The sequence below is a fragment of the Ahaetulla prasina genome, chromosome 1 (assembly GCF_028640845.1).
Source record: "Ahaetulla prasina isolate Xishuangbanna chromosome 1, ASM2864084v1, whole genome shotgun sequence".
Lineage (NCBI taxonomy): Eukaryota > Metazoa > Chordata > Lepidosauria > Squamata > Colubridae > Ahaetulla > Ahaetulla prasina.
In genome coordinates, this window is record NC_080539.1 from 79,434,266 (window position 1) to 79,460,284 (window position 26,019).

Below are 26,019 nucleotides of genomic sequence, written 5' to 3' on the forward strand. Positions count from 1 at the left end.
TTTTCTGAAGGTCTTCAGAGACTAGATGAGCATCTATTGAGAGATGCTTTGTCAGACCCTACACTGAGCAAGGGAATGGATGAAGTGATACCTGAAATCCATTCAAAGTTTATTCTGTGCTTCTAATTATTGGTATTGGCTCAATTTTCTGAACTACATTAACTTTGTATCTAGTTCTGTTCATCTTTGTGGAAGCTGAATTAACTGAGTTATCATTATGTGATGATACTGATGAATATTAATTATCTTTTAAAAAATTTAGAGAATTGGTGAAATACCATAGGACTGGAAGGCACCAAATATTGTTTCTATCTTTTTTTAAAAAAAACAACAACAACCAATTTGTTGTAGTGGTTAAAGCATCAGGCTAGAAATCGGGAAACCATGAGTTCCAGCACAAAGCCAGGCCTGTATCCTTGGACCAGTCAATTTATTTCCATTTTAGAAAAAAACTTGCCAAGAAAGTTATAGGGATTTGTCCAGGCTGCCTGTGAGAATCAGACATGATTGGATAGAAGAAAAAGTGAAAGAAAGAAAAATAATTAGGAAGCAGAATGGAATGACTGCAGAGTAATCAATCTGATGTTGATACTTAAGAAGATTCTTGGTAACTCATAAATGAATTAATCTGCAAGCATCTCAAAGCAATGTGATTACTGCCAGGAGTCATTGCCTATTTGTTAGGAATACATTTCATTATCTCTGTAGGTATATCATTTTAAAAAATGATTAATAAGTCATTTTGTTTTTAGCAAAACAGTTAACAAAGTATTCTAGGACATTCTGATTATAAGCTAGTCTACATATATAGGTAGCATGCATGAGAACTGAACAGCATATATAGCTACCTCAAAAATTGTACTGAAAGAGTGCTCATTGGTAATTCTTAATTCAGTTGAAGAAAAGTATATGCTAAGAGATTCAATGCTCTGGTGTTAAGTAACTTGAAAAAATGAAGGGTAAACTTAGCAGATTTGCAAATGACACAACACTGCAAATATTCTATAAGAGAGAAATACAATTTAAATTGATCCTGATGAATTAGAGGAAAGGTTGAAAATAAGCGATGAAATTTAAGAAACAAATGCAAAGCTCTTCTCTTAAATAACAAATCAAATGCATTGGCATTGAAGTGAGCATTACAGACTAATGGCATTGATAAAAATATGATGGAATAATAATAGATTGCCAACTGAATGTAACTAAATGTCATGTTACACTGAGAAAGGCAAATATAATTTTAGGTTGTGTAACTATTTCCAAATCGAGGGAAGTAATAGTTCCACTTTATCCTGTGTTACTCAGATCCTCAGTTTGAGTAGTATGACAGTACATGCAGTTCTCAACTTACAATCATTTGTTTAACAACCATTCTAAGTTACAACTTTACAACTGTTGTTAAGTAATTTACAACAAGTCCTCTTACCACTTATAACTGTCTCAGCATCCTCATAGTCATGATCAAAAAGTAAGCGCTAGGAAACTAGCATGTATTTTCAGGATCTGCAGCATGTAATGTGATCACCATTGGTGATCTTCCCAGCTATCTTCTGACAAGCAAAATCAATGGGGGAAACTGTATTTGCTTAATGACCATATGATTCACTTAACAACTGCAGTGATTTGCTTAACAACCATGGCAAAAAGATTGTAAAATTGGGCACTACTCCTTTAACAACTGCCTTTCTTAGCAATAGATATTCTCGTCCCAATTGTGGTTATAAGTTGAGGACTACCTGTATTGTGCATCATACTTTAAAAAAATATTCAGAGACATCGGGATAAGTTCAGGAAGGGAAACAAGATGAAGAAACTAACCCTTTGTAAAAAAATGATTTAATATGTTGCATATGTTTAATGTTGGAAAACTGAACAGTGTTTAAATTCCTGAAAAAAACACACACATAAGTAATGCAAGTTGTGTTCTCTCTGATTCTAAGCACAGAAAAGGAGTAATAGATTTAGATAAAACCACATCCTCTGAATGAAATTTGGGGTGAGTAGGTGGGAATCCTTATATGAAGAGAAGCTTTATGGTGGAACAAGTTACTCAGAAAAGTGGGTTTCCTTTCATGGGATATATTCAAGCAGAGACTAGAATAGTCATCCTCTGATGCTTTAACTGAAATTTCTGATCTGATAGGGGTTAAATTGTCCTTTCTAATGCCTAGAGTTAGTGACTGCAACTACACACAATGTAGTTGTGGTTTACATACTCATTATTTTGTGTAATACAAAGGCTTTGGTAGAGTGATTGGTAGAATTCCTATATTAGTTTCTTTGCTACAAATTAAAAAAAAAACAAGGAGAAAGAGGAGGAGAAAGAAGAGAAAACAGTAGAGAATGATGATGATGCACATTTTTCCTCTGGTAACTGAAGGTTAAATGGGTAGCAAGGAAAATGCCTTAAACAAGATTGGTATATTGATTAAAATGCTGATTTAACAGCTCGCTTTTTCCCCTTGGAAACCTGGAAAAGATAAACCAGCTGCTATCTAAGAGTGCTGAATGTCCACTGAGAGTACACTATCTATCATCACAATATGGTGATGAGAGGTGTTTTATGTTTGTGTTAATTTCCCCCACTAAATCAGTAATTATTGCAATCCTGTCCCTGCTGTTTACCCTGCAGCTGTTTTTCCATTTGTCGAGAGAGCGGGTGTTCTCTGAGGATCGCACACGCTTCTATGGTGCAGAAATTGTGTCTGCTTTGGACTATCTGCATTCTGGAAAGATTGTATATCGTGATCTCAAGGTAAAAAAAAGTAATCAAAATGTTGTTTTTGAAGAGACTATTGGGAGAAACAAAGTAATTATGAAAGTTATGCTATTTTGAAAAAAAAAACTAGAAAATTGCGGTCTAGATTGAAGTTCATCAAAATGCCTATTTTTCAATTTTATATTGTGAACTGTATAACTTGGCATTTGTTTAAATAGTTCATAAGAAATATTCAGTTTAGTGGTATGAATAAAGGAATGTGCTAATTCTGTTGCTTTTTTCATTAAATATATTTAAAACCACATATAAATGCTACAGTTATAATTAAACTCCATAAATGAAAATAGGGACTTTGGTTTTTAAATGTTCTAATAGAACGTTCATTGCTAACCTACCTCGGAAAATACAGAGGAGCCCTTTTGTCTAAGTTTATTTTGAATATTCAGTTAGCTGGACATGATTAGAAGAGGTTTTTTCTCTCATTGCAACTGGCTTTGACACATTGAGGATTATTTTGTTTTTACTTTAAACTTGGCTAAATCAAACTTACTATACTTTTCAGAGTATAAGACGCACCAGAGTATAAGACGCACCTTAATTTTTGGGGAGGAAAACAAGAAAAAAAGAATTCTGCTTCCGCCTACTAGCATCAAGATCAGCCATGTCCAGACTTCTACTTGATTTTGATAATGAGCAGCACAGATCTTTTTATCTGTTTAAAACAAACCCTATAACTTTACATGCGTTTAACTGGAATGAGTGGGATGGGGAATGATTTTCATGGGGGCAGAAGAGGGACTTGGCATCAAAGGCTCTGCTCCCGAGATGCCCCCATCTTCTTACCTATTGCTCTGGGGGGAGGGTCGGAGCACAGCCTGAGGAACAAACCTCTTCAGGATGGTTGAGGGGGGATCTGCCCTGCAGCTTCAGCAAACAAGGCGGGCCCCATGGTTCGTGGCTGGTCACCATTCTGGCCGCCTAGCGGGCAGCTCAGGCCAAACAATGGTCACGATGACTTCACTCCCCAGCAATGTGAGGAGCCACTGCTGCCACCACCACCTAAGCCCTCTCTACGCCCAGGAGCCGAGCTGAGCCGAGCAGGAGCCGTGAAACGTCCCTCCTTTCCAGCCACCGCTGCCCATTGACCCGATTCACCAATGCAATTTTCAGAGCCGCATTTCAGGCAGTGGCCAGTTCCCCTGCAATGTGCAGCGGAGAACCGGGAACTGTTTTGGATTCGGGGAGGGGATCACAGCGCTGCCACCTGAAAATGCTCCTTCCCGTTGCACATTGCAGAGCCGTGCACCCTTGTCCTCCTTCTCAGCAGACTCACCTCTTTCCTCCTGGCCAGATCTGCCGCCTAAAACACGAAGCACTTTTTTTGCTTCTCCACATCCCACTTTTGGAATCAGGAAGGGGATCGTGAGTCTGCTGCCTGAAAACGCTTTCCTTTGAAACTGGGAAATCCCTGCCCCCTCCCTCCCCCACATGCCCAGCTGAACTGCGCGATCATCAGAGGTTTTTTTTTACTTTTAAAAGCATTTTTTCTTCGACGGAAAAATGCTTTAAAAAGTTTTTTAAAAAAGCCTTTGATGATCGCACGCGTCAGCTGGGATTGTCAGAACCCTTTCAAAGCATTTTTTCTACAAGCTCTTAGGCCAAAGGGGCTGTAAAAAAAACTTTTAAAGGGTTCTGGTGATCAGGCAACTTACCTGGGATCGTCAGAACCCTTTCAAAGCATTTTTTCTACAAGGTCTTTGGCTGAAGAGCTTATAGAAAAAATGCTTTTAAAAGTAAAAAAAAAAAAAAAAAGTTGGCCACGCCCAACCAGTCACATTACTCCCCTCCACCAAGCTATGCCCATAAAACCAGTAGTAACAAATTTTACATTTTATCCTTGGAACATCTATGTTCTTTTATATTGGAAGAAGATAGAATGTTCTGGTGAAAGAATTGAATTGTTACCTGGAGAAGTCACTAGATCCAAAACAATTATTCCCCTTTCCCTTTCATTTTTTCACAGTCTATGTCAGTGGTCACCAACTGGTGGTCCATGGACCACTGGTGGTCCGCGAGAAAATTTTGGTGGTCCATAGAAAAATTATTTGTATCTTATATTGCTCTAAATACTATTTATCTTTTTAAAAATTTCATATTAGTGGTCCGCGGGATTTAAAATTATGAATTTAGTGGTCCCTGAGGTCTGAAAGGTTGGTGAACCCTGATCTATGTTGTGTTTTTCCATTTCTGATTAGGATAGCTCTCAATATGTTTGTAGTTGTTTAAAACTGAATGTAGTCAAAGTCGAACTGGATTTTTACGATAGAAGGTATAGGGGTTTGTAGTCAATTTTAATAGGGGAGCCTGGAAAGAAATATGTATAAAAGGGTTGAAGCTAGGCCCTCAGAAATAGCATATTATTTTTTCTAGGCTGCTCAGTTGAGAAATTCTTACTACTTAGAAAATTAAATATTTAGGAGATATTTTAAACAGATTACATATATCAGAAATTAGAACTGTCATTTTTGATGTGGGTTTTAAAAAGAAAGTATAGGAATGGCATAGAAAACATTGGTGAACATATAATTGCAGTGAAATAGTATAATTTGTATCTTTTGTGCATTGCCCAGAACCACTTCTGTGAGTGTATAGCTATATGCAGGTAGTTCTCGACTTACAGTCGTTCTTTTAACAATGGCTTGAAGTTACAGCAGCCTTCGAAAAAATGAATTTGTGACCTATCCTTAAAAATATGTTCATTGCACTTTCCCTGTGGTCACATGATGGCAATTCCGGTGCTTGGCAACTGGTTCCCATTCACAACTGTTGGATTATGCAGTCATGTTATCACAATTTATGACCTCCCTAGCCAGCTTCAAACAAGCAAATTCAATTACGGAAACTGGATTCTACTTAACACCCATATAATTCACTTAATGGCCATGTGATTCATTTAACAACTGTGTTAAATCAGAACATTGACATGATAATTCATTTACTGACTATTTCACTTAATGATAGAAATTCTGGTCCCAATTGTGGTTGTATAAGGACTATCTGTAAATGGTTTAAATAAACACATAACCAACCAACCAACCAGGAATTCTTTCCATTGTGGAAGACTGTCACTGTGCATAATGCTTTCTGTACCTTTCTATAAGATACAGTCAATTGACAGACATAAACAAGTAGTTCATACCTATTCTATCCATTGTTTTTCAAGGCTTTTGAGAAAGTATTTTATGTTTGATGTATGAATTTTGTATGGTATTGGATAGATAGATCTTTTATTTTATTTTAAATGATGTGGATACACTTCTATTCTTCAGATGCTTGTAATGGTTTTACTTGATGAAATTCAAAAAGCTTAAATATTGGAATTTGTTACTGACTTCATAACAAAATTATATTCAGATATCTTTTTGATCAGTAATCGGGTCTCTTTATTACTCTTTATTACTTCTCTCTGCTCAAAATTTTAGTGGTCAAAGTTTTGGAGAAGAGGATTAGAGACCAGACTTCTAAAGTGTGCTTTAAATATGGTTGTCATAACTAGGAAAATGCAAACAATAGAAAATACTTTTTAAAAAATCATCTAAAATCAAACAAAGCAATCCGGCAGAATGTTTGTGTTGTCCCAGGTTTTAATCAAAACAAAATCTTAGAATGATTTTCATTAGGAAGTAGAAAGACTACTGTTCTATTTTCTTTCTTTATTCTTCCTCTCAGCAGCTGCCTGTTGAGAGGAACTTCTATTTTCCTGCCCCTTAATTTCCTAATGTCCTCCCTACCCTTCTTCCCTTAGCTGCTGCCATTGACATCTGTGGATTTTTATTGCTCTTACTTTTTCCATTTCAGTATTTCTATGGGTTAGTCAATATCTGGAACAAAACAACAATTTCATTTTGGTATAGATCAAAACTTCTTGAATATTTGTGCTCATGTGTTGCAACTATTCCATGTATGAAAATTACTTGCACTATTTTTTTGCACATTTTTACTATTAATAATCATTAATTTCTTCATATCAAGACAAAAATTGAAGGTATATATTGAAATATTGTACAGTAGAGATGTCATCACAATGCCCCTTAGAAACATATCCCTACTTACAAGTAGGTCTTGCATATTTGGGTACTTATAAGATACTTCCTCTAGTACAAGTAGTCCTCGACTTACAACAATTCATTTAGTGACTGTTTATTACAATGGCACTGAAAAAAGTGTCTGATGATTGTTTTCACATGATCATTGCAGCATCCCCATGGTAACGAGACCAAAATTCAGTAACTTGGCAACTGACTCATATTTATGATGGTTGCAGTGTCCTGGGGTCATGTGATCCCATTTTGTGACCTTCCAACAAGCAATGTCAGTGGGGAAGCCAGATTCACTTAACAACCATATGACTAACTTAATAACTGCAGTGAATCACTTAACGATGGTGGGAAGAAATGTTGTCAAATGGGCAAAACTCACTTAACTAATTAACAAACAGAAGTTTTGGGCTCAATTGTGGTTGTCAGTCAAGGACTACCTGTACTAGAAGGTGAAGTTACATTAGCATTCCAATCCTTGCCAAGTTGAAAGGCTACAAGAACTGATGGAATACTCACAGAAATATGACAAGCAACAGAAGAAAAATCAGTAAAGATTCTAACCAAGCTCTGCTAGAAAAGTCTAGAGCAGGGGTATCAAATACAATTTCATTGCTGTGGTAGTGCAGTGGTTAGAGCGCAGTGTTGCAGGCTACTTCTGCTAACTGCCGGCTGCCTACAATTTGGCAGATCAAATCTCATCAGGCTCAAGGTTGATTCAGCCTTCCATCCTTTTTTTAAAAAAACTTTTTATTTTATAGACAAACAAACATTTAGTACATCAGTCATTCCTTCCATGTGACATCTCGGCGTTTTCTTCATGGCTCATTCTTTTTGTTGTTTCTTCTTTCTTCACTACAGTTTAATCTATTACCATTTTTCATAAATACAATATTCTAATTATACCATTTTCTTACATATTTATAACTTTTTCTAACCAATGGTAAAATTGGTTCCACATCTTAAAATATTCTGAATCATCTCTTTCTTTGATCATCAAAGTTAATCTATTCATTTCTGCACAGTCTAAATTTTTTTAAAATAATTTCTCCTTCCAGGAGTATTTTCTCTGCTTTCCAATTTTGTGAAAAACATTCTTGCTGCTGTTATTACACGTATAATCAAATAAATATTTTCTTTACTAATTTTCTCTGGTAGAATACCCAATAAGAACAGTTCCAGTTTTAAGTGATAGAAGGAGCTCCGCGTAGCTCCCATATAACACCGCTCCTGCGCAGACTGCACTGGCTACCTGTGGCCTTTCGAGTGCACTTTAAGGTGTTGGTTACTACCTTTAAAGTGCTCCATGGCTTAGGGCCTGGGTACTTACGGGACCGCCTGCTGTTACCACATGCCTCCCACCGACCCGTACGCTCTCACAGAGAGGGACTTCTCAGGGTGCCGTCCACCAAGCAATGTCGGCTGGCGGCCCCCAGGGGAAGGTCCTTCTCTGTGGGGGCTCCCACCCTCTGGAACGAACTTCCCCCGGGTTTACGCCAAATACCTGACCTTCGGACATTCCGTCGCGAACTGAAGACACATCTTTTTATTCGCGCGGGGCTGGCTTAAATTGATTTTAACAAATTTTTAAATTCTTAGAAATTAATTTTAAATGGGGTTTTTTAGCTTATTATATATTTTACTTCTCAGGCCAATTTTAAAATAAGTTTTTTAACTGCATTTTAAATTTGTATATTGTACCGTCTGTTTTATTCTTGCCTGTACACCGCCCTGAGTCCTTCGGGAGAAGGGCAGTATAGAAATCAAATAAATAAATAAATAAATAAAATAAATAAATAAATAAGTCAGTATGTTGTTGGGTCATTTCTTTTAATCAATCCTTTATTTTATTCCAATAATTTTTAGCTTCTCGGCATGTCCACCACATGTGATAATAAGATCCTGGTAACTGGTGACATTTCCAACATTTAGCTCATTTATCTTTAAATATTTTTGCCAGTTTCTCAGGGGGCATGTGCCATCTATAAAACATTTTATATTGATTTTCTTTAAATGCGTGAACATTTTTAATTTGTACTTCCTCTCCCATAACTGTTGCCATTTATCTAAATCTATTGAATATCCAAAATGTTTGGCCCATGCTATCATTGTTTCCTTTACTTGTTCCTCTTCTAACGCAATACCCAACAAACAATCGTAGATTTTTAAAATTAATTTATCCTCTGTTCCCTTGAGAATCCTATCCAGCTCTGTTTTTTCTAAGTAGAAACCACATAGTTTATAGCATCTTCTTCATTTTTTGTTTGTTTTTGCATATACATATACCAATCTAATTCAATCTCCTGTTCTTCCAAGTTTTGTTTCTGCTTCAATTCCCCCCATCTGTTAATAATTACTTATACCTTATAACAATGTTTCTAAAATTAAAAGTATTTGGATGTATTAAAGCTTCCATTGTTGATAACCATGTTGGAATTTTCATATAATATTTGTCTCTAACCTTCTCCCATACCAATAGCAATGCATTTCTTATATAATGTATAGGAAAGTACGTATGTATCTTAACTTTCAGTAACACACAGTTCTTTCAATTTCTCCTGCTATAATTAGTTTACAAAGTATCCATCAATTACCACTATTCCATCACATTTATATAGAATAGGGCTCAGTCTTCTCCAGTTTATAGTCAATAAGTCCAAATTACTTTTATTTTATAAGGGATTTTCCCAATTTTCCCTGTATTTCAAAAAGAATAAAAAATTGGCTTTTTTTCCAGGCTTTCTTTGCCGCCAAGTTACCGGGCGTGAGAGTGAATACACACCTGCTCTCATCCCTCACTCTCAGCCTTTCTTTTCTACCTTATTTATTGCAGGTGGGTTTGGAGCAGAAAGTCTCTTCTTCTTTTCAGAAAATCAGTCTCTCACCTTGCTGTCACATGCTGTCTCTCTTCTTCCTCTTCCATTGCGGCCGCCCCAGTGCTTTAGGAACTTCTATGGTCACTTTCTTAACTGCCCAGTTTGAGGAGCTTCTTCTGTACCAACTAGGGATTTTGCAGTCTCCCTAAGCCGGACAGTCCGTGCTCCTCTTGTTTGTCGTCCCTACAGGACGACTTAAGTCACTTAGGACTTCTGGGCAGCAGAGATATCGACATGTCTTTGGAAGATCACAAAGACATCGCCTTGTCACCGCGATGCTGGCCCTTCCATCCTTCTGAGGTCAGTAAAATAAGGACCCAGTTTGTTGGGGGAGGCAATATGCTGAGTCTGTAAACTGCTTAGAGAGGGCTGTAAAAGCATTGTGAAGTGGTATATAAGTCTAAGTGCTATTATTGTTGCTTTTGCTATTGATTGATGGCCGCTTCAGGGTTGTGTTTGACCTCACAGGACTGGAGTTGGCGGGGCCAGGATGGGCGTCTCCAGTTTGATGTCACTTGTGTCAGGGGTGCCTGTGGTCCAAGCACTCTGCCAATGAAAACTGTCTCCCAAGCTCTGTTTTCAGGTGGGACAGCCTCCTTCAGCCTTCTGCCAGTGAAAATGGAGCTCAGGAGGGCCGTGCAAAGCTCTTGCAGGCTCATTTTGGTTGTGATGGCCTCCTGCAACCCTCCGCCAGCAAAAAATGGAGACCCCCCCCGAGCTATAGATCCCATTTGCTCCGTTTTCACTGTGGGTGGGCATTGTGGGTCAGATCTAAGCACCCCAGAGGCTGGATTCAGCCCGTGTGCCTTGAGTTTGACACCCCTGGTCTAGAGAATTATGCAGTGGCCAACAGATAAGAAAACATCAATCTGCATAGTGAAATAAGGAGTTTTAATAGAGTATGTGAATTATTGTAGAATATCCTTAATTTCACAAGCTACCAAAATAAAGCATATAATTGTCCAATGCAAATTAGAGCCCTACATAGGAAAAGAGTATCAGGTATTCATGCTGCCTTTAGAAAAGGAATAAGGAATAAAACATTATTGCTGATGCAGTGAGAAAGCCAAAAAATACCCCAAGAAATTCACTATATGCTTAATTTATTATATAAACGCTTACGATTTTTGATCATGTCAAGGTGTAATTTGTGCTTAGAAAAACGGGAATCCTAAAAAATTCCTCATTGTCCTAATGAGAAAACAATATATAGCCAGGAAGCTACAATATGGACAACACATGATAAAACAGACTAGCTTAAAGTTAGCAAAGAAATGAGACAACGTTGTATACTCACCCTTTTTTATTCAACCCATATGACCTATATCCTTGATGGCGAACCTATGGCTTGCGTGCCACAGGTGGCACGCAGTGCCCTCTCTGATGGCATGTGAGCTGTCACCCCAGTTCAGTTCTGCTGCAATGCACACATGCCGCCAGCTGGTCTTCGGGTCTCTGCCACACATATGCGGGGGGCGGGGCATGTGCGGGGCACTACATGTGCATGTGCAAGGGGCACATGTGTGCATGCGCAGGATATGCGCAGGGGGCGGGGTGCATGCATGGGAGCGGGGCACATGCACGGGGGCCACACACACATTGCATTTTGGGGGTTCGGGCACTTTGGCCACTCGGTCTGGAAAAGGTTAGCCATCACTGCCCTATATGCATATATATATTTTAAAGGAAGCTGGATTGAAAGATGAACATTATTTTAAAATTTGAGGAAGAAACATCGATAACCTGTGCTATGCTGATGACATGACATGTAGTCCTTTCCTTACATTGGTAAGGGATCCCAGAATTTCAATTATAAGTCATGATGGTCATGAGTTGAGATATCCATGTGGCTGCGCCCAGTTTCATGACTTTTTGTGGTGGTTGTCAAATGAACGTCACAGTCATTAAGTGATCCAATATCTGCTACACTAGTATACTTCCAATTAATTTATTGTTTAGGATTTTGTTTTTTAAAAAGATCCTGAAAATGTATCATCTTGAATTCTCATTCAGAATTTGGATAGGATTTTCATGTTTATTTGTATGGTAGTTAGTAAAGTTTGAGATGCTGGTGCTTATTTTATAAAGCCCTATGATGCTTTCAAATGAATGAGTCATTTCCTACAGTGTGTGGAGTGAGTGTAAGACATAAAACAGATGGCCCTTCTTCCTTCCCCAAAATTCAGTCTGATGTCTGTCTTTTTGATGTCAAGCAGATTTTCCTAGGCTTTTTAGACAACTTTACATTTGTTTCTCCATCCCCCCTCCCCTCTCTCTCTGTAGATGGAAATGGTCTCTGGGGATAAAATAATCTATTGGAGGTCTCCTCACATTGGTGGATCCAACAGTTTTTTTTTAAAATAACATATTTTTTTGTAATAGAAACAAACTGGAGCATTTCCATTTACTGTCATTCTTGATTCCTTTTTCCTCACTGGGTCCACTGACTATTTCTGCCATTCCCTCGTGCAATGTGAAAAGAACTTACTCACATTTTGAGGTCATATTTTCTCTTCCTCTCCATCTTTTCTCCTTCTGCATTCTTTTCTCTACTTCCTTATGAGAAGTAATTAGAAGCTACAGCTGGTTCAAAAGGCCCACATTGTAGCAGGTCAAGCATGCTTAAACAAATGTAGGTAGTTTTGACTTAGGACCACAATTGAGCCAGAATTTCTGTTGTAAGTCGTGGTCATTAAGCAACCATTTTTACAATGGTCATTAAGAAAGTCACCAGAGCAAATCTGATATATCCAATGGGTGTTTTTTGCCATTTTCTATACAAGAGCCAACAGTTAGTTCTAAGTCTGAATTCTACATCTGTAGCATTAATATTTCTTTCTAACGAACCTACTGCTTTCAGATCACATTCCTTTTGTAAGTTTATCTATAGCTAGATGTAACTTAATATTTTCCACAACCATTATCATTTCATCAAACTTTTAAAAAATATTTCAAATAAATATTGCATTTTGCCAAGGTCTTTTTTCAAATGTCAGCTACATTTGCTTGTCTGTATCCTGATAAATTTTTACTCTGTGTAACTTGGCAACGATAGATAAAAGAGCACAAGAATTCTCAGAATGAAAAACATAACAAAAGGCATCCTCAGAATAAAAAAAAAGCCAACCTAAAAAACCCCAGAGAAGATATTTTCTTTATATTTCAATCCAGAATTTAAAAAAGAATTAAAAAAATGCTTCAAACATTTTACAAATTAGTAATATATAAAAAGCTGTTGTGAGAGTCCAAAATAGATATAAATCAAATGAAAATACTTTCATTACCACAGAACATGCCATGTTTTCTTTATGAAAAAGCAAAAGTTATTTAGAACAACAGCATACCAATCAAAGAGAAGATGAACAGATAGGGTCCAGCATGGGGGTAAAATAAATCGGTATTCAACCAGCCGGTCAACTTTTAAAGATAAAAAGATAAATAAAACAAAAAGTTCAAAAAGTGAAGTTTAAACTCAGGCATTCTTAAGAAAACAAGCTGCCAAGAGGAAAGGTGGATACCCATGACTTTCTGACTGCTCCCAGAGGGAACTGAAATCTTCCCTCCAGACTCCCCTTCTCAGGTGGGTCCACGGACTTTGAAAGTCATCATGGGTCATTCCTAAATGTTCCCATTCAAATCCATGGAGCAGCACTACCAAAGTACCAGCTTTGACAGCAGAATTGGCATATCATTGGGAGGAAAAAGAAAAGTTGCTATTGTTCAGCAGTCATCTTGGGGAGGAGTCTCTTCTGAGTCATTTAAAATAGACTATTTTCAATACTCCAAGCTATGTAAATAGCAATAGCATTAGCAATAGCACTTACGGATACTGCAATAGCACTTACATAGTGCTTTGTAGCAATCTGTAAGTAGTTTACAGAGTCAGCACATTGCCCCCCAACAACCTGGGTTCTCACTTTACTGACCTCAGAAAGATGGAACGCTGAGTCAACCTTGAACCAGTCAGGATACTGGCAGGGGGCAGAGTCAGCCTGCAATACTGCATTCTAATGATTGCGCCATCTTGACATTAGAATGTCAACAATCTTTAATTAAATAAATATGACTATTGAAATTGAAATGATGCAGTATATCAAGATATAATAATTCAAATAAAAGGAAAGAAGCAAAACTTTAATATTTTAATATTTAACTGTTATATATGTATATTAATGACAAATAACAGTGCTTCTAATGTCAGTGTAGTCAGTGTAGTATATCATGTTCTTCATGCAACTAAGGTTGTTATTACCATGTTTCTCCAAAAAGAGGAGCCACCTTGAAAAGAAGCTTTATCATGTTTTTGAGTGCATGCGATGAAATTAAGCCCCACCCACAAAATTAGCCCAAATTAAATCCCCATCCACCCTGGGGAGCCAGGGGTGGGGTGAGGCACACAGGTAAAAAATAAGCTAGGGGTGGGGATGGGGGGGTGGAGCTGTCCTACTTACCAGGCCTCACACACCCTGACACTTGCGTTGCCTTCTTCTTTGGCCGCTTGCTGCCACTTGTATGCATTGCCCCGTCCTCCGTTTCGCCTTCAGATGCCTGCTGGAAGACATCTGCAGCTGGTAACAGAGCTCCAGATCAATTTGGATCTCTCTTATAGGCTGCAGATGCCTTCCGGCAGGCATCTGAAGGGAAAACAGAGGCTGGGACAATGCATGTGAGTGGCAGCAAGTGGCCGCAGAAGAAGTGGGCCAGCAGCAGACTCCTGCTGGGGAGGGGGCTGTCAATGCCACCGCCGCGAGGTGAGTCAATAATTAGAACCCTCCAATAAGAAGGGGGTCAAAAGAAAATAAGACCTGGCCTTCTTTTTGGAGAAACACGGTACCATACTGAACAGAACAGAATAACAGAGGTGGAAGAGACTTGGAGGTCTTTTAGTCCAACACCTTGCTCAGGCAGGAAACCTTATACCGTTTCAGACAAATTAATCTCTTCTTAAAAACTTTCAGTGTTGGAGCTTTCACAACTTCTGGAGGCAATTTGTTCCACTGAATAATTGTTCTAACCGTCAGGAAATTTCTCCTTAGTTCTAGGTTGCTTTTCTCCTTGATTAGCGGTCAGTCACCTTGATTAGTGATTGATATGATGAAGAAACTTCCAGTAATGATTTAGCAAGGGGAGCAATTGCTAAAATATGAGTTATAGCATCTTGATTCAAATTCCATGATTTATGTAATTGTATCAGAAATCACTATATAAATTCATAATTATATAATAGTGTTTGCATCGTGATATACCACATATGTGAATAGAACTTTTCAGTCTTCATAACTTGCTGCAAACACCTTTAGTTTCTATATCATTTCAGAATAATGAACTTTGACCACAGTATATAAATACATTAAAATGAGTTCTCTTTCCTGGCAGCTTTAGAATTCCACATGCCCACAGTACAAAATTTAGTTCATTAAAACAAGAAGACATAGTTATTTCACTTTTTCTGTACAATATATGAACTGTTTTACATAATTCCAGTTATCGCTCTTTCATGTTTAAGAAGATAGAATACCACTAGTTCCTTCTCCATTTATGCTTTTTCCTGCAAGTGTATGATGCTGTTCCCTTTAAGGTTAAATGGCTGTGTGTTTACCAGTGAAACAAGGTGCATAAATATGCCTATCAAGATACCATGAGCCACTGTTTAAAAGATCATGTGTGTACCCTCATGTTCAGTAGTACATCTTGTGTAGGATTTGTCTAATCCTAAAAATCATGCTATAAAAATATAAATAGCAATTATATAAATGACATAAGTAAATATCAAACTAGATACAAAGGTATGTAATCAATAGATATGCTGGTATTTTTTTTCTTAGAATAATATTATTTTAAAAGCCATTATTGGTTCTTCAGAAAGAGTAAATGAGGGAATATATTAAAATGGAAACAGCACATTGGATTAAAGGAGTAAAGATATGTAAATCAATCTATAACTTCAATCAGTTCAAGTGACCTTTAAACTAATTTTAAAGGAAAAAAACTTTAAAATATCAGATTTGTCATTATCTATTACTTTTATTGATAGCAAAATTGTAATAGAATTATTACATGGTAGGTGGGGTTTTTTGTCTTTAAGTGACTGCTTTTTATGTGTGTTTTGAAAATACAGTTAGAAAATCTAATGCTGGATAAAGATGGACACATAAAAATTACAGATTTTGGACTTTGCAAAGAAGGGATAACAGATGCAGCTACTATGAAAACATTCTGTGGTACTCCAGAATATTTGGCTCCAGAGGTATGAGTTCTTTATATTTTAAAGTCTTACAGTTTCTTTAATCATAAAATGCTTTGGAATGGTAATCTTTATATTTTAATAATTGCAGATACTATTACAAAGGGTACTGTATTTGTTATAGGTTTTGTTTTGGGAATTTTTAAAAGTGTAGTTTAAACTTAATTAAAAGTGTAGTTAAACATTGGCATATGCATTAGTTTAAATTACAATTTCTGTAGTGGAATCTGTCTGCCATATAAATTGTAAATTCTCTCTCTCTCCCTCCCTCCCCCCTCTGCCCTTCTTCTCCTTTCCCCTTTTCTCTCAAAGGAATTTTCTTTTTCCTTTCTTTCTCTTTTAAAGCATTTATCTTTTCACACATAGAAAACTAAATGTTAACTAATTCAGAAAAGTTCACAAATTAGATGAAAGAAAATAAGGAGATGAAAATTTTATTTCCAAGTGAAGTTTGGAGAAAATTCAAGGAATATTGCTGATATAACTATATGAAAAGAATTGTAGCTTAAACAATTTGTCACCTAATGATAACAGCGAAAATATTTTTTGCCAAGCTTTCATTAATGTTTATTTAAAGCTCATCTTTAGAGTATATTTGCCTCTTAAAATCAAAAACATTTTGAAAGCAAGATTTTCATTATCATCTTTCTCTGCATCTTGTGATTGAACCAGGAAACCTGTAGCCTGCTCTGGATGGATACATGCTTAGCTATTATTCTTTGTGAATTCTATGCATCTTATATATGAATTATATGATGTTTAGAAGGTTGAAGAATCTTCTATAGATGGGGATTTTTATGGGAACCACTTAGTAAGGCAGAAGGGCAATGAGATTCCTGTTGGCAGAGCTTCATTGAGAGTTTTGGCAATAACTCTCACTCTAGAAAATAAAATCTGCTCTTAGGAGCTAGCGGAAGAGAGTCAAGCTCAAAGTTCTCTTAGATAAGTTGTTTTACTGAAGAATAAGAAGCCTTTTTATTGAAGTTTAGCTGCTTCATTATAATTATGCCTTTTTCTATATAATAGTTCCAGGGTTTACATTTTATGTGTCTTCCTCCTTTCCTTATGTGGTAATGCATTTATTGTTATTATTTTCCTTGATTTTCTTTAGAACTTATAATAACTTTACTGTCACTTTGAATGTACATTAATCGGCATACATTAAAAAGGAAATTTCATTGCATACAGCTCTCAAAGGGTTTCCACCTCTAATATATACTACATAAACATAACAAAATAAATAAATACAAAATTTCTCTCTAAGACACTGTAGCCACCAAACCAAACAGTGATGCAGTTTGTTAAAATGCTCTCAATTGTGCCTCTGTAGAAAGTGGCCAGGACAGGAGAAAGATGTGCTCTCCTCATCCGATGCAGGAAATCCAGACCCTGGTTTTTATGCTTCACTAAGGATGTGTGGAGAGACCAGTTTAGATTGTTAGTTATCTGCACCCCCCAGATACTTAATACTGTTGACCATCTATACAACTGCATCCTTGATACTGAGTGGAGTATGACTATGCTGTCTCTTTCTAAAATCTACGATGATCTCCTTTGTTTTATTAACATTTAGAACCAGGTTACTTTTATTGCTCCAGTCCACCAGAGCCTTCACCTCTTCCTTATATGCATCTTCATTGTCATCCCAGATAAGACCCACCACTGCCGTGTCATCCACTTGCTTTACAATGTGATTTGTAGCAGATTTGGCACAGGAGTCATGGGTCATCAAGATGAACAGTAATGGACTCAAGACATAGCCCTATGGGGAACTTGTGCTCAAGAAGATGGAGTTGGAAACTTTTCTTCCAACTCACACAAACTGGGGCCTATCAATAAGGAAATCCAGTATCCGATTACATAAAAAAGTATTAAAACCTAATAGGCCCAGTTTGTTCACCAAATGCTGAGGATTGACAGTGTTGAACGCCAAACTAAAATTAATAAACAGCATTCACACATATGAGTATGCTTCTTCTCCAGGTGTGCCAAATTAAGATGAAGCACATAGGAAAGTGCATCATCTATAAAGCGGTTCTTCCATTAGGCAAACTGTAATGAGTCAAATGTGGGGGGAAGGTGTGAAAGGAAAGTCCTTTACCAATCTCTCAAAACAAAATGTAAGATGTGGAAGAGACCCCTGTTGTGTTTCAATACCACTTTGTCTGTTTTCAAGCTATTTCTAGTCTTAGCAGATTCTTTCCTTATATCTATATTCCTTCTTAGTTTTCTTTTACCTGCAGAATTACAGCAGCATTGGGAACATTATCCATCTTTTTGAAACACTTGTTCTGTTCTTAGATTTCCATAGCTTTAAACTGCACAAAATTCTGCGATTCTACATGACATTTTGGATGATTAGTTCACATCTTTAAAAGTGATACAAATGATATCCATTCTGCTTGATGTTTGGACCTGTGATCCTAGAAATCCATTTTGTAAATATGTCAGGTACGATAGGAATGTGCCACCTACTTGCTGTACTTAAGAAAAAGACACTCCTTGTATGTGAAGAAAAAAAAACACATCAACATTTATAAAGCAGGTAGTTTGATAGAAGAGATCATCTTCTCTTAGGGGCTTGTGAGAGGACAAGGCATTCCAGGTATCTGCCACTATCTTGGGGTTGCATTCTAACTTCAGAATCATTTGTTACAGACTTTCTCTTTCTGTAGCCCAGTTCTTAATCTTGTTTCAGTACCATTTTCTTAATGATAACTGCTAATGACTTTGTCTAAGATCCATGTCTGCTTCTGGACACTCTGGGGAGTACAGATCTCTCCCCAGAACTCTAAAATGGCCAAGACTATGAGATGGTTAAATAAGCAGCATGTTCTGAAACATGATGGAGAAAAATTGAAGGAAAAAGATAAGCTTTCTGATAGGCCATATCCAGATCTAATAGTGCCTGTTAGAATTTTGGGAGCTATATTTCTGCTTTCTTCATTTTGAAACTGTTCTTCTGGAAGTAGTATCCAAAGTGGAAATTAGGGAGGCACCTACTCTAGTCCATAGAACTATAAATACCTTTGTAAAAAGTGGCCAGCACAGAAGGTGAAAGATCTGTTCTGCTCATACAACACAGGAAATGCAGACACTGTTTCCACGCTTCACTAAGGATGACGTGTGGAGAGACCAATTCAGACTGTTAGTTATCAGCACCCCCAGATACTTAATACTATTTGACATTCTACTTCTGTTTGCAGGTCTTCATATTTTGTGCTTTTTTTCAGCTCTTTCTCTACTATTCTGGTATTTTAATCTCTACTGTCCAGACTTTTTTTTTTCTTATCAAGAATTGTTAAGTCTGGGGTGTTATGTGGCAGCCTGTTTGAATTTCAAAATTCCTGAGCATTTTAGCTTCTTCAGTTTCTATTATTTTGTACTTTGTCTCTTTAGGATTCCACTAGTTCTTGCTTGCAGGCAAATGGCATTTCTTGCAGATATTCCAATGCTCTATTATTGCTACTTTATCATGTTGTTCTTTGTAGTCAATCTGTGCAATCTTCTTGCAGAGTGAGTCTCCTTGAAAATTTTCTCTATTATTAACTTCTCCCAGTCTGTCACCATTAATTAATCATAATGGTTGCTGGATCTACTTTTAGCGGAACCATCATCATTTCACCATTTCTTTCCTAGAAATTTCCCCAGCTGAGCTGTTGTATTTCTTCTTGCATGTCAAAATTAGTAATAATTTGGGATTTTCTAATGAATCTTAATTGCCGAGCTAGGCAATTCTATCCAGTGGTGAAATTCATTTTTTTTTACTACCAGTTCTGTGGGCGTGGCTTGGTGGTCATGTGAGTGGCTGGGCATGGCCAACTCAATGTCACTCCAACCCAGTCACACCTACCCAGGTTTTGTGGCTCCCTGTGTTTTCTGTGGGAAGTGGGTCATGTGACTTGGTGGGTGTGGCCAACTTGATTGGTCTCACCCTTTGGAAATTTCTCCTTAGTCCTAGGTTGCTTCTCTCTTTGGTTAGTTTCCATCCATTGTTTCTTGTTGTGCCTTTTGGTGCTTTGAAAAATAGATTTGACTTCCTCATTTTTGTAGGAGCCCCTCAAATTTCAGTGGAACAACTTGCCTCCAGAAGTTGTAAATGCTCCAACACTGGAGGTTTTTAAGAAGAGATTTGAAGTAGTGTAGGGTTTCCTGCCTAAGCAGAGGGTTTGGACTAGAAGACTTCCAAGGTCCTTTTCAACTCTGTTATTCTATTCTATTTTAAATATTGGAACAGTGCTATTTTATTGTGAGTTGGACTAAGGAGAAACTAAGGAGAAATCAACCAGCGGAATAGCTTGCCATCCCTAGAGGCTTTTAAAAAGAGTGAGGGAAGTACACCCCAAAAGGACAGTCCCAGGAACCACTAAAACAATGCAGAAAACTTAAAACAGCCATTCCCCCCTTTTAAAAAAGTCAACCCCAAAGCAAACTCAGCAGCTGAAAGGGAAACAAGAGCAGCTACTCAGGCTAATTGAAAGCCTGGGCATGCTGCCAAAAGCCATTAACCCTTCCAACTATTATTCTATGTTCTCTATGTTCTAAATTGGGTGCTTCACAGCAGAAGCAATACAGCTGGCTGGACCACACATGCATTAAATTCACGGCTTGTATGATCAAGCTGCATCATTGTCCCCTCCTGTATCTTTTCCCCTAGGAAGAAACAAGAAGTAGCCAACACTGCAGCAGCTATAAAAGGTCTTGGGAAACTCCAGGGAGTATCAGCTGATTACAGAAGTGTTATTTAATACTCTTTATATGAAAATGTTTGTAATCTTGTCCTTCTTCCTGAAGGGAAGAGGTTAATCCCATCCCTAGATGGGTGATTGATGGGTTTCCCTGCCCTAATCTTGTCAGTTTCTGTTGTTTATTGACTTGACTCAGCATATATGACTGCATTCCAGCTGCAACTGTTAAGTGGAGCTATTAACTGAAGGGAGAGAGAGAGGAAAAAAAAACCTCTCTTGCACTTTATTTTTACCAGTTCTCTGAACTGCCTAAGCAATTTACTAATGGTTCGGGCGAACCGATGAGAACCCACTAAATTTCACCTGTGGTTCTATCAGAGAACTCTGCGAGCACTATGAAAAAAAAATAACCTTATTTATATTGAAAGTGGCTGCATTTCTGTTGAATTAGCATTATTTATTCATCCCTCTAAATGTACAATAATTTTAAAACAAAATGTTGCTCACATAAAGATACAACAACACTTGAAGTGTTAAGTACATTTTTGGCATTTCAGCTTCATTATGTCCAGTCCTCAAATGCATGAACAGATAATCATATGAATATTAGTTATTTTTCACATGCTTATGTGATCACACAAAAAGTACATGCTAAAAAGAAGCAGATGGTGACAGATGGGGAAGGTTGAATAAGGTGGTTTTGGAATCCTAGAAACTGTACTTTTGTAATAGTATAAAAATAAAAATTATTTGAATGCCAAGTAAGAATCTACAGAACAATTGACTGGTAATTGTTTTCATATTATGGTAATTTTGATTAAATGAGTTTCAGTGTCAATATTCTATCTTATTCATATTAAAGTCTGACATAAAAGAATGGACTTATATGCAAACATTCTTGAAAGTAAGAACTCATTACTTAGTAACAATTAACTTTTGAGTATATTTTCATATCATTGTGCATAAAATAATAATTTAGCTGGAGTGGGGGGAGTTCCTCAGAAAGTAAGTAATTTTTATTTTTCAGTTTTCCTGAAGTACAGTTTTTATAATAACTTCAAAGCTGGATTTAAAATCGCTACCCAGTTTTATGTTTAAATATGTGCATAAAACTATTCATGTTCTCTTAGTAATCTCATAAATTTTTTGAAACAGCCTATGTCCATTATGAAAAGGTTTTTTTGCATAATTGGAAAGGGCCATTTAGGCCATCAAGTCCAGTCTCCTGCTCAGTATAAGACTCTAAATTAAGCATGTCTGACAGATGGCTGCCAGCCTCTACCTGAGCACAACCATTGAAAGGAATTCACCTCCTCCCTTGATATTTTTTTTAAATAGTAGTCAACACTGTGTAATGTAGTCAGTGATCAATCAGAGAAATTTATTTTAAAACATATGGATAAAATAAAAGACATCCCTAATTAATAACATGAAGCATTTTGACAATAATGCTTTATTAAAGTAAAAAAACAAAAGATGGATAGATAGAAAGACACATATACTTCTCCCCAAGAATATTTTGACGGGTCAGTTTCATTAGAGTCCTGATGGGGCAGTGGTTACAAGTGCAGTATTGCAGGCAAACTGGTCACAGCCTTGGATGTTGACTGGGCTCAAGGTTAACTCAGCCTTCTAGCCTTCCAGGTTGGTATAATGAGGATCCAGATTGTTGGAGGCAATATGCAAGTAATGCTTCGACATTGTAAACCTCCCAGAGAGTTCTGTAAAGTGCTATGGGACAGTATATAAGCCTAAAATGCTATGCTAAATGCTATTAGTAATGTCCCAAAGTTAATTCAACAGTTGCCAGTTGCAATTTGGAGACTTGAGATACAGTCACATTTCAAAACAGTGCATTTTTATCCATATATCTGCTGTACTGTCTGTGTTAGGATTGTTTACAGTGGAAATAAAAGCTTCAGGACTTCTTTTTCCATCAAAAGTAAAATTATGCTTGAGCTCAAGTTTGTGCGTTCATTCTGGAATCATGTCCTCTTCTGGACAAGTCCTTGTAGTTTTCTTGTCCAGGTTTTTCAGAAGAGGGTTGCCATTATTTCCTTCCTGGGGCTGAGACAAAGTGACTGGCCCAAAATCAACTCAGCTAGCTTTGTGCCTAAGGCAGGTCTAGAATTCACGGTTTCCTGGTTTCTAGCCTGATTCCTTAACCACCACAACAAACTGTTTCTCAGTTGTGATTTAACACTGTCTAAAATTAACTCACTGATACTCAGTGACATGAAACAGAACATTCATAGTAAAAGTCAAGATGAATAAATTGGAAAAGAGAAACATGATGTTGTAGTTTAATTTGTCTTGAAAACAAATTAAACTGCATTTAAAATAGTTATTTATGTTGCAAGAAGTTATAAGAGTAAAATCATGTCAAATAATCTAATAACTGGAAACCATGATTTTTGTAAGCTATTGTTTTTAAATCTTTGAAATATATTGAAGTATCCTAATATATAGGAAATATTTTTATTGTAACAACTGATAAATCCCACCTTGCTATGGTAAGGTTGAATTGAAATGTCATGTTTTCTCTAAATTATTCAAAAATTTCTAGATCTGTTTCACTAGATATTTTATTGGTGGTGCCTCCAAAGTAAATATTAGGTTTTATTATGTATACTTTTTTTTAAAAAAGCCTCAGAAGCTTAATATTTTGCCACATATATTTTTCCTGCTTTTAATGCAAAAGGGGATCCCCATTCTAAATATGTTACAATAGATATGTGAGTTATGTAACAATAACTAAGTTTATTTTTCATCACTAACATTTTTATTAATGTATAAACTGAAATAGTTTAAGTCATTTTTATATGATCAATTAAATTTTATTTAATTAATTTAGTGTCAGTTAAATGTAATAGTCCCAAGATAGTTTATATAGTGTTAATACACTAACTCAGAGGTGTCAAATTGGCGACCTGTGGACAGGATGCGTCATGTGCAGGCCATGCCAACCCCAGCTCTGCGAAGGAAACAAACATCATGATATGTTAAGTGATGGCAATATGATGCGGTGAGTTTGACACCTGTGGACTAACTGATAGGTGCTAGTGACTTATTGGTCAAGTATAATTTTATGAATGACAGTGGTTCTGCATTACTGTCTATTCTTTTCATCACTGAAAAGTAGAACTTTATCACATTGACAATTAAAACAAGCAGAAAAGCTCTAAAATACTGCTTTTATTTCTATATAAGTAAACTTCCTAAATATAATTGGTATACATGCTAGTACACCATTTATTTAGATAGATGTAGGACTTGATTCAATTTTATAGGCATAATCCCTTTATATGAAAAAATACTTCTCTTTTTCTTCTTAATGCCATTAAATAAATTTACAGGTGTATTTTTACAATGAAAGGAGTTCTTATACAATGATGTATACAATTGTATTGTATTATATGGTACTGGGAAAAAACAGGAATATTTTCTTTGTTCCAACAGTCCTAAGTATAACAACAAGAGCAACAACAACAATGGCATTACAAAATATCAATAATAGTGCATTGGAATATCTGCAAGAGATACCACTTGCCTGCAAGCAAGAACTAGTGAGACCACAAAACAAAATAATAGAAAACAAAGAAGCTAAAGTGCCCTGGGATTTTAGAATTCAAATAGAGAAGTGTCTGCCACATAACACCCCAGACTTAATAATTATTGATAAGAAAGATTTAAAAGCATTAGATAGATAGATAGATAGATAGATAGATAGATAGATAGATAGATAGATAGATAGATAGATAGATGAAATTGCAATACTTTGGCAAAAGAAAACAAAATTGGTATTAAATAAAATTAAATAAATTTAGCCTTGAACAGAATGACAAGACATCTGTAGCACAACTCGAACACTATCGGCATTGACAAAGTCACCACCAGTCAATTGCAAAAAGCTATTTTACTTGATATAGTTTACATCCTGCAACAATATATTTAATATTATTAAATAACAACATTTATCTATCCCAGGGATTTGGAAAGGATTCAATAGATGGACAAAAAGGCCAAATCCAGCCTAAACTTCTTTGTTATAAAAAGTTTTTATTGGTCAAAAAAAATTTATGCAAATACATATCAGGTATGGTAAATTTTCATTTTTCTTATACATGATAAGAATTTTACTCAAAATTTTAAACACATACAACAGCCATATGGCAAGCAGGTGATACGAAGTAGCTAAGTTTCAATCTTACACAATAAGGAAGGGTCAAGAATAATCAGAATATCATACGAAAGAGAATAAGGAAAACCAACACAATACCAAATATCTTTGTCACTTCCTAGTTTTGGATCTCAGAACTCTGGGTTCAGCCTGACCCAACTCCAGGGCCGCAACAGCGGCAGCCGCCTCCGCCCCATGGTCTATAACCTCCCTTCTTCAATTCCTGGGTCATCTAAATCCAGGAGGGCTTTGTGTTCCTCCACGTAGGCCGCAGCCTCCGCAATTGTACTAATTTTTTCGTAATGCCCTCCCGGAAAATCATCAATCCTCTGGCATCAGCCATCTGAAGCCCACTCCTTCTGGTACAATTTGCTTGATAAAAATAATATTTCTTTCTCATTTCACGTACCTGTCTGGGAATCTGCCTCAGAATGGCTATCTCCTGCCCCTATAAGTCAGTGCCCCACTCCTATGTTTTCTAAGAATTTCATCTCTCGCCTCTTTTCACAAATTTGACATGAACCTCTCTAGGAACTGCATGCGTGCGTGCATATTGTGAATTAACTCTATAAACTCGATCCACATCCCAATTCATAAAATCAACACCTCTCCCAAGAAATTCTCCCAACAGTTTAGTCACAACATCTCTCAAGTCTTCTTGATCCACTTCTTCCAAATTTTGAAACCTAAGGAAATAAGACATTTTATCCATCTGTAGTCCAAGCACAGCATTGCTTGTCGCCTCCTCTTTTCTGCACTGCCCGCATCTCACCCTCCAGACCTTCCACTTTCTGCTTATTTTCTGCTGAGACTTGTTGAGTATCCTTTAAAATCCTTTTGGATAGTCACAATTTCTGCTCTTATTTCATCCAGTTTCTTGTCCATATTAGATAACTTTTCCAGAATTCTCCATTTCTCCAGCAGTTGGTCTCTGACCTTTGCCATTTAAAAAAAATTTTAAAATCCTCAGGCAAGCACAGTATCCTTATAATTTCCTCCGGATCCACCAGGGGCACTCACAGGAGCAACGAGTCCAGAGTACAGTTAGTCAACCAGGAAGTCAAGGGAAGTGATGTCATCAAGATTCTCATAGTGAAGGCGGAAGCTGGACGCCACCATTGTTCCTCAGAGGAGGGGGCCTCAAACCCTCCCTCCTAAATTTCTCCATCACCTCTTTCTCCAGAGCTCCACAAAACCGTAATCTTGTTATTTTAA

General features: G+C 36.9%; 1 protein-coding gene across 8 annotated transcripts in view; it reads left to right on the plus strand.

Annotated features, from left to right (window-relative positions):
• AKT3 (AKT serine/threonine kinase 3) overlaps positions 1–26,019 on the plus strand; it is a 191,060-nt gene that overhangs the window by 134,332 nt on the left and 30,709 nt on the right. For 7 of the 8 annotated variants that reach the window (XM_058165610.1, XM_058165626.1, XM_058165661.1 and 4 more), the window contains 2 exons: positions 2,633–2,755; positions 15,811–15,939. In XM_058165610.1, the coding sequence (XP_058021593.1) occupies positions 2,633–2,755; positions 15,811–15,939 (252 nt within the window). The remainder of the gene's footprint in view (positions 1–2,632; positions 2,756–15,810; positions 15,940–26,019) is intronic. The other variant, XM_058165644.1, reaches the window with a different exon arrangement.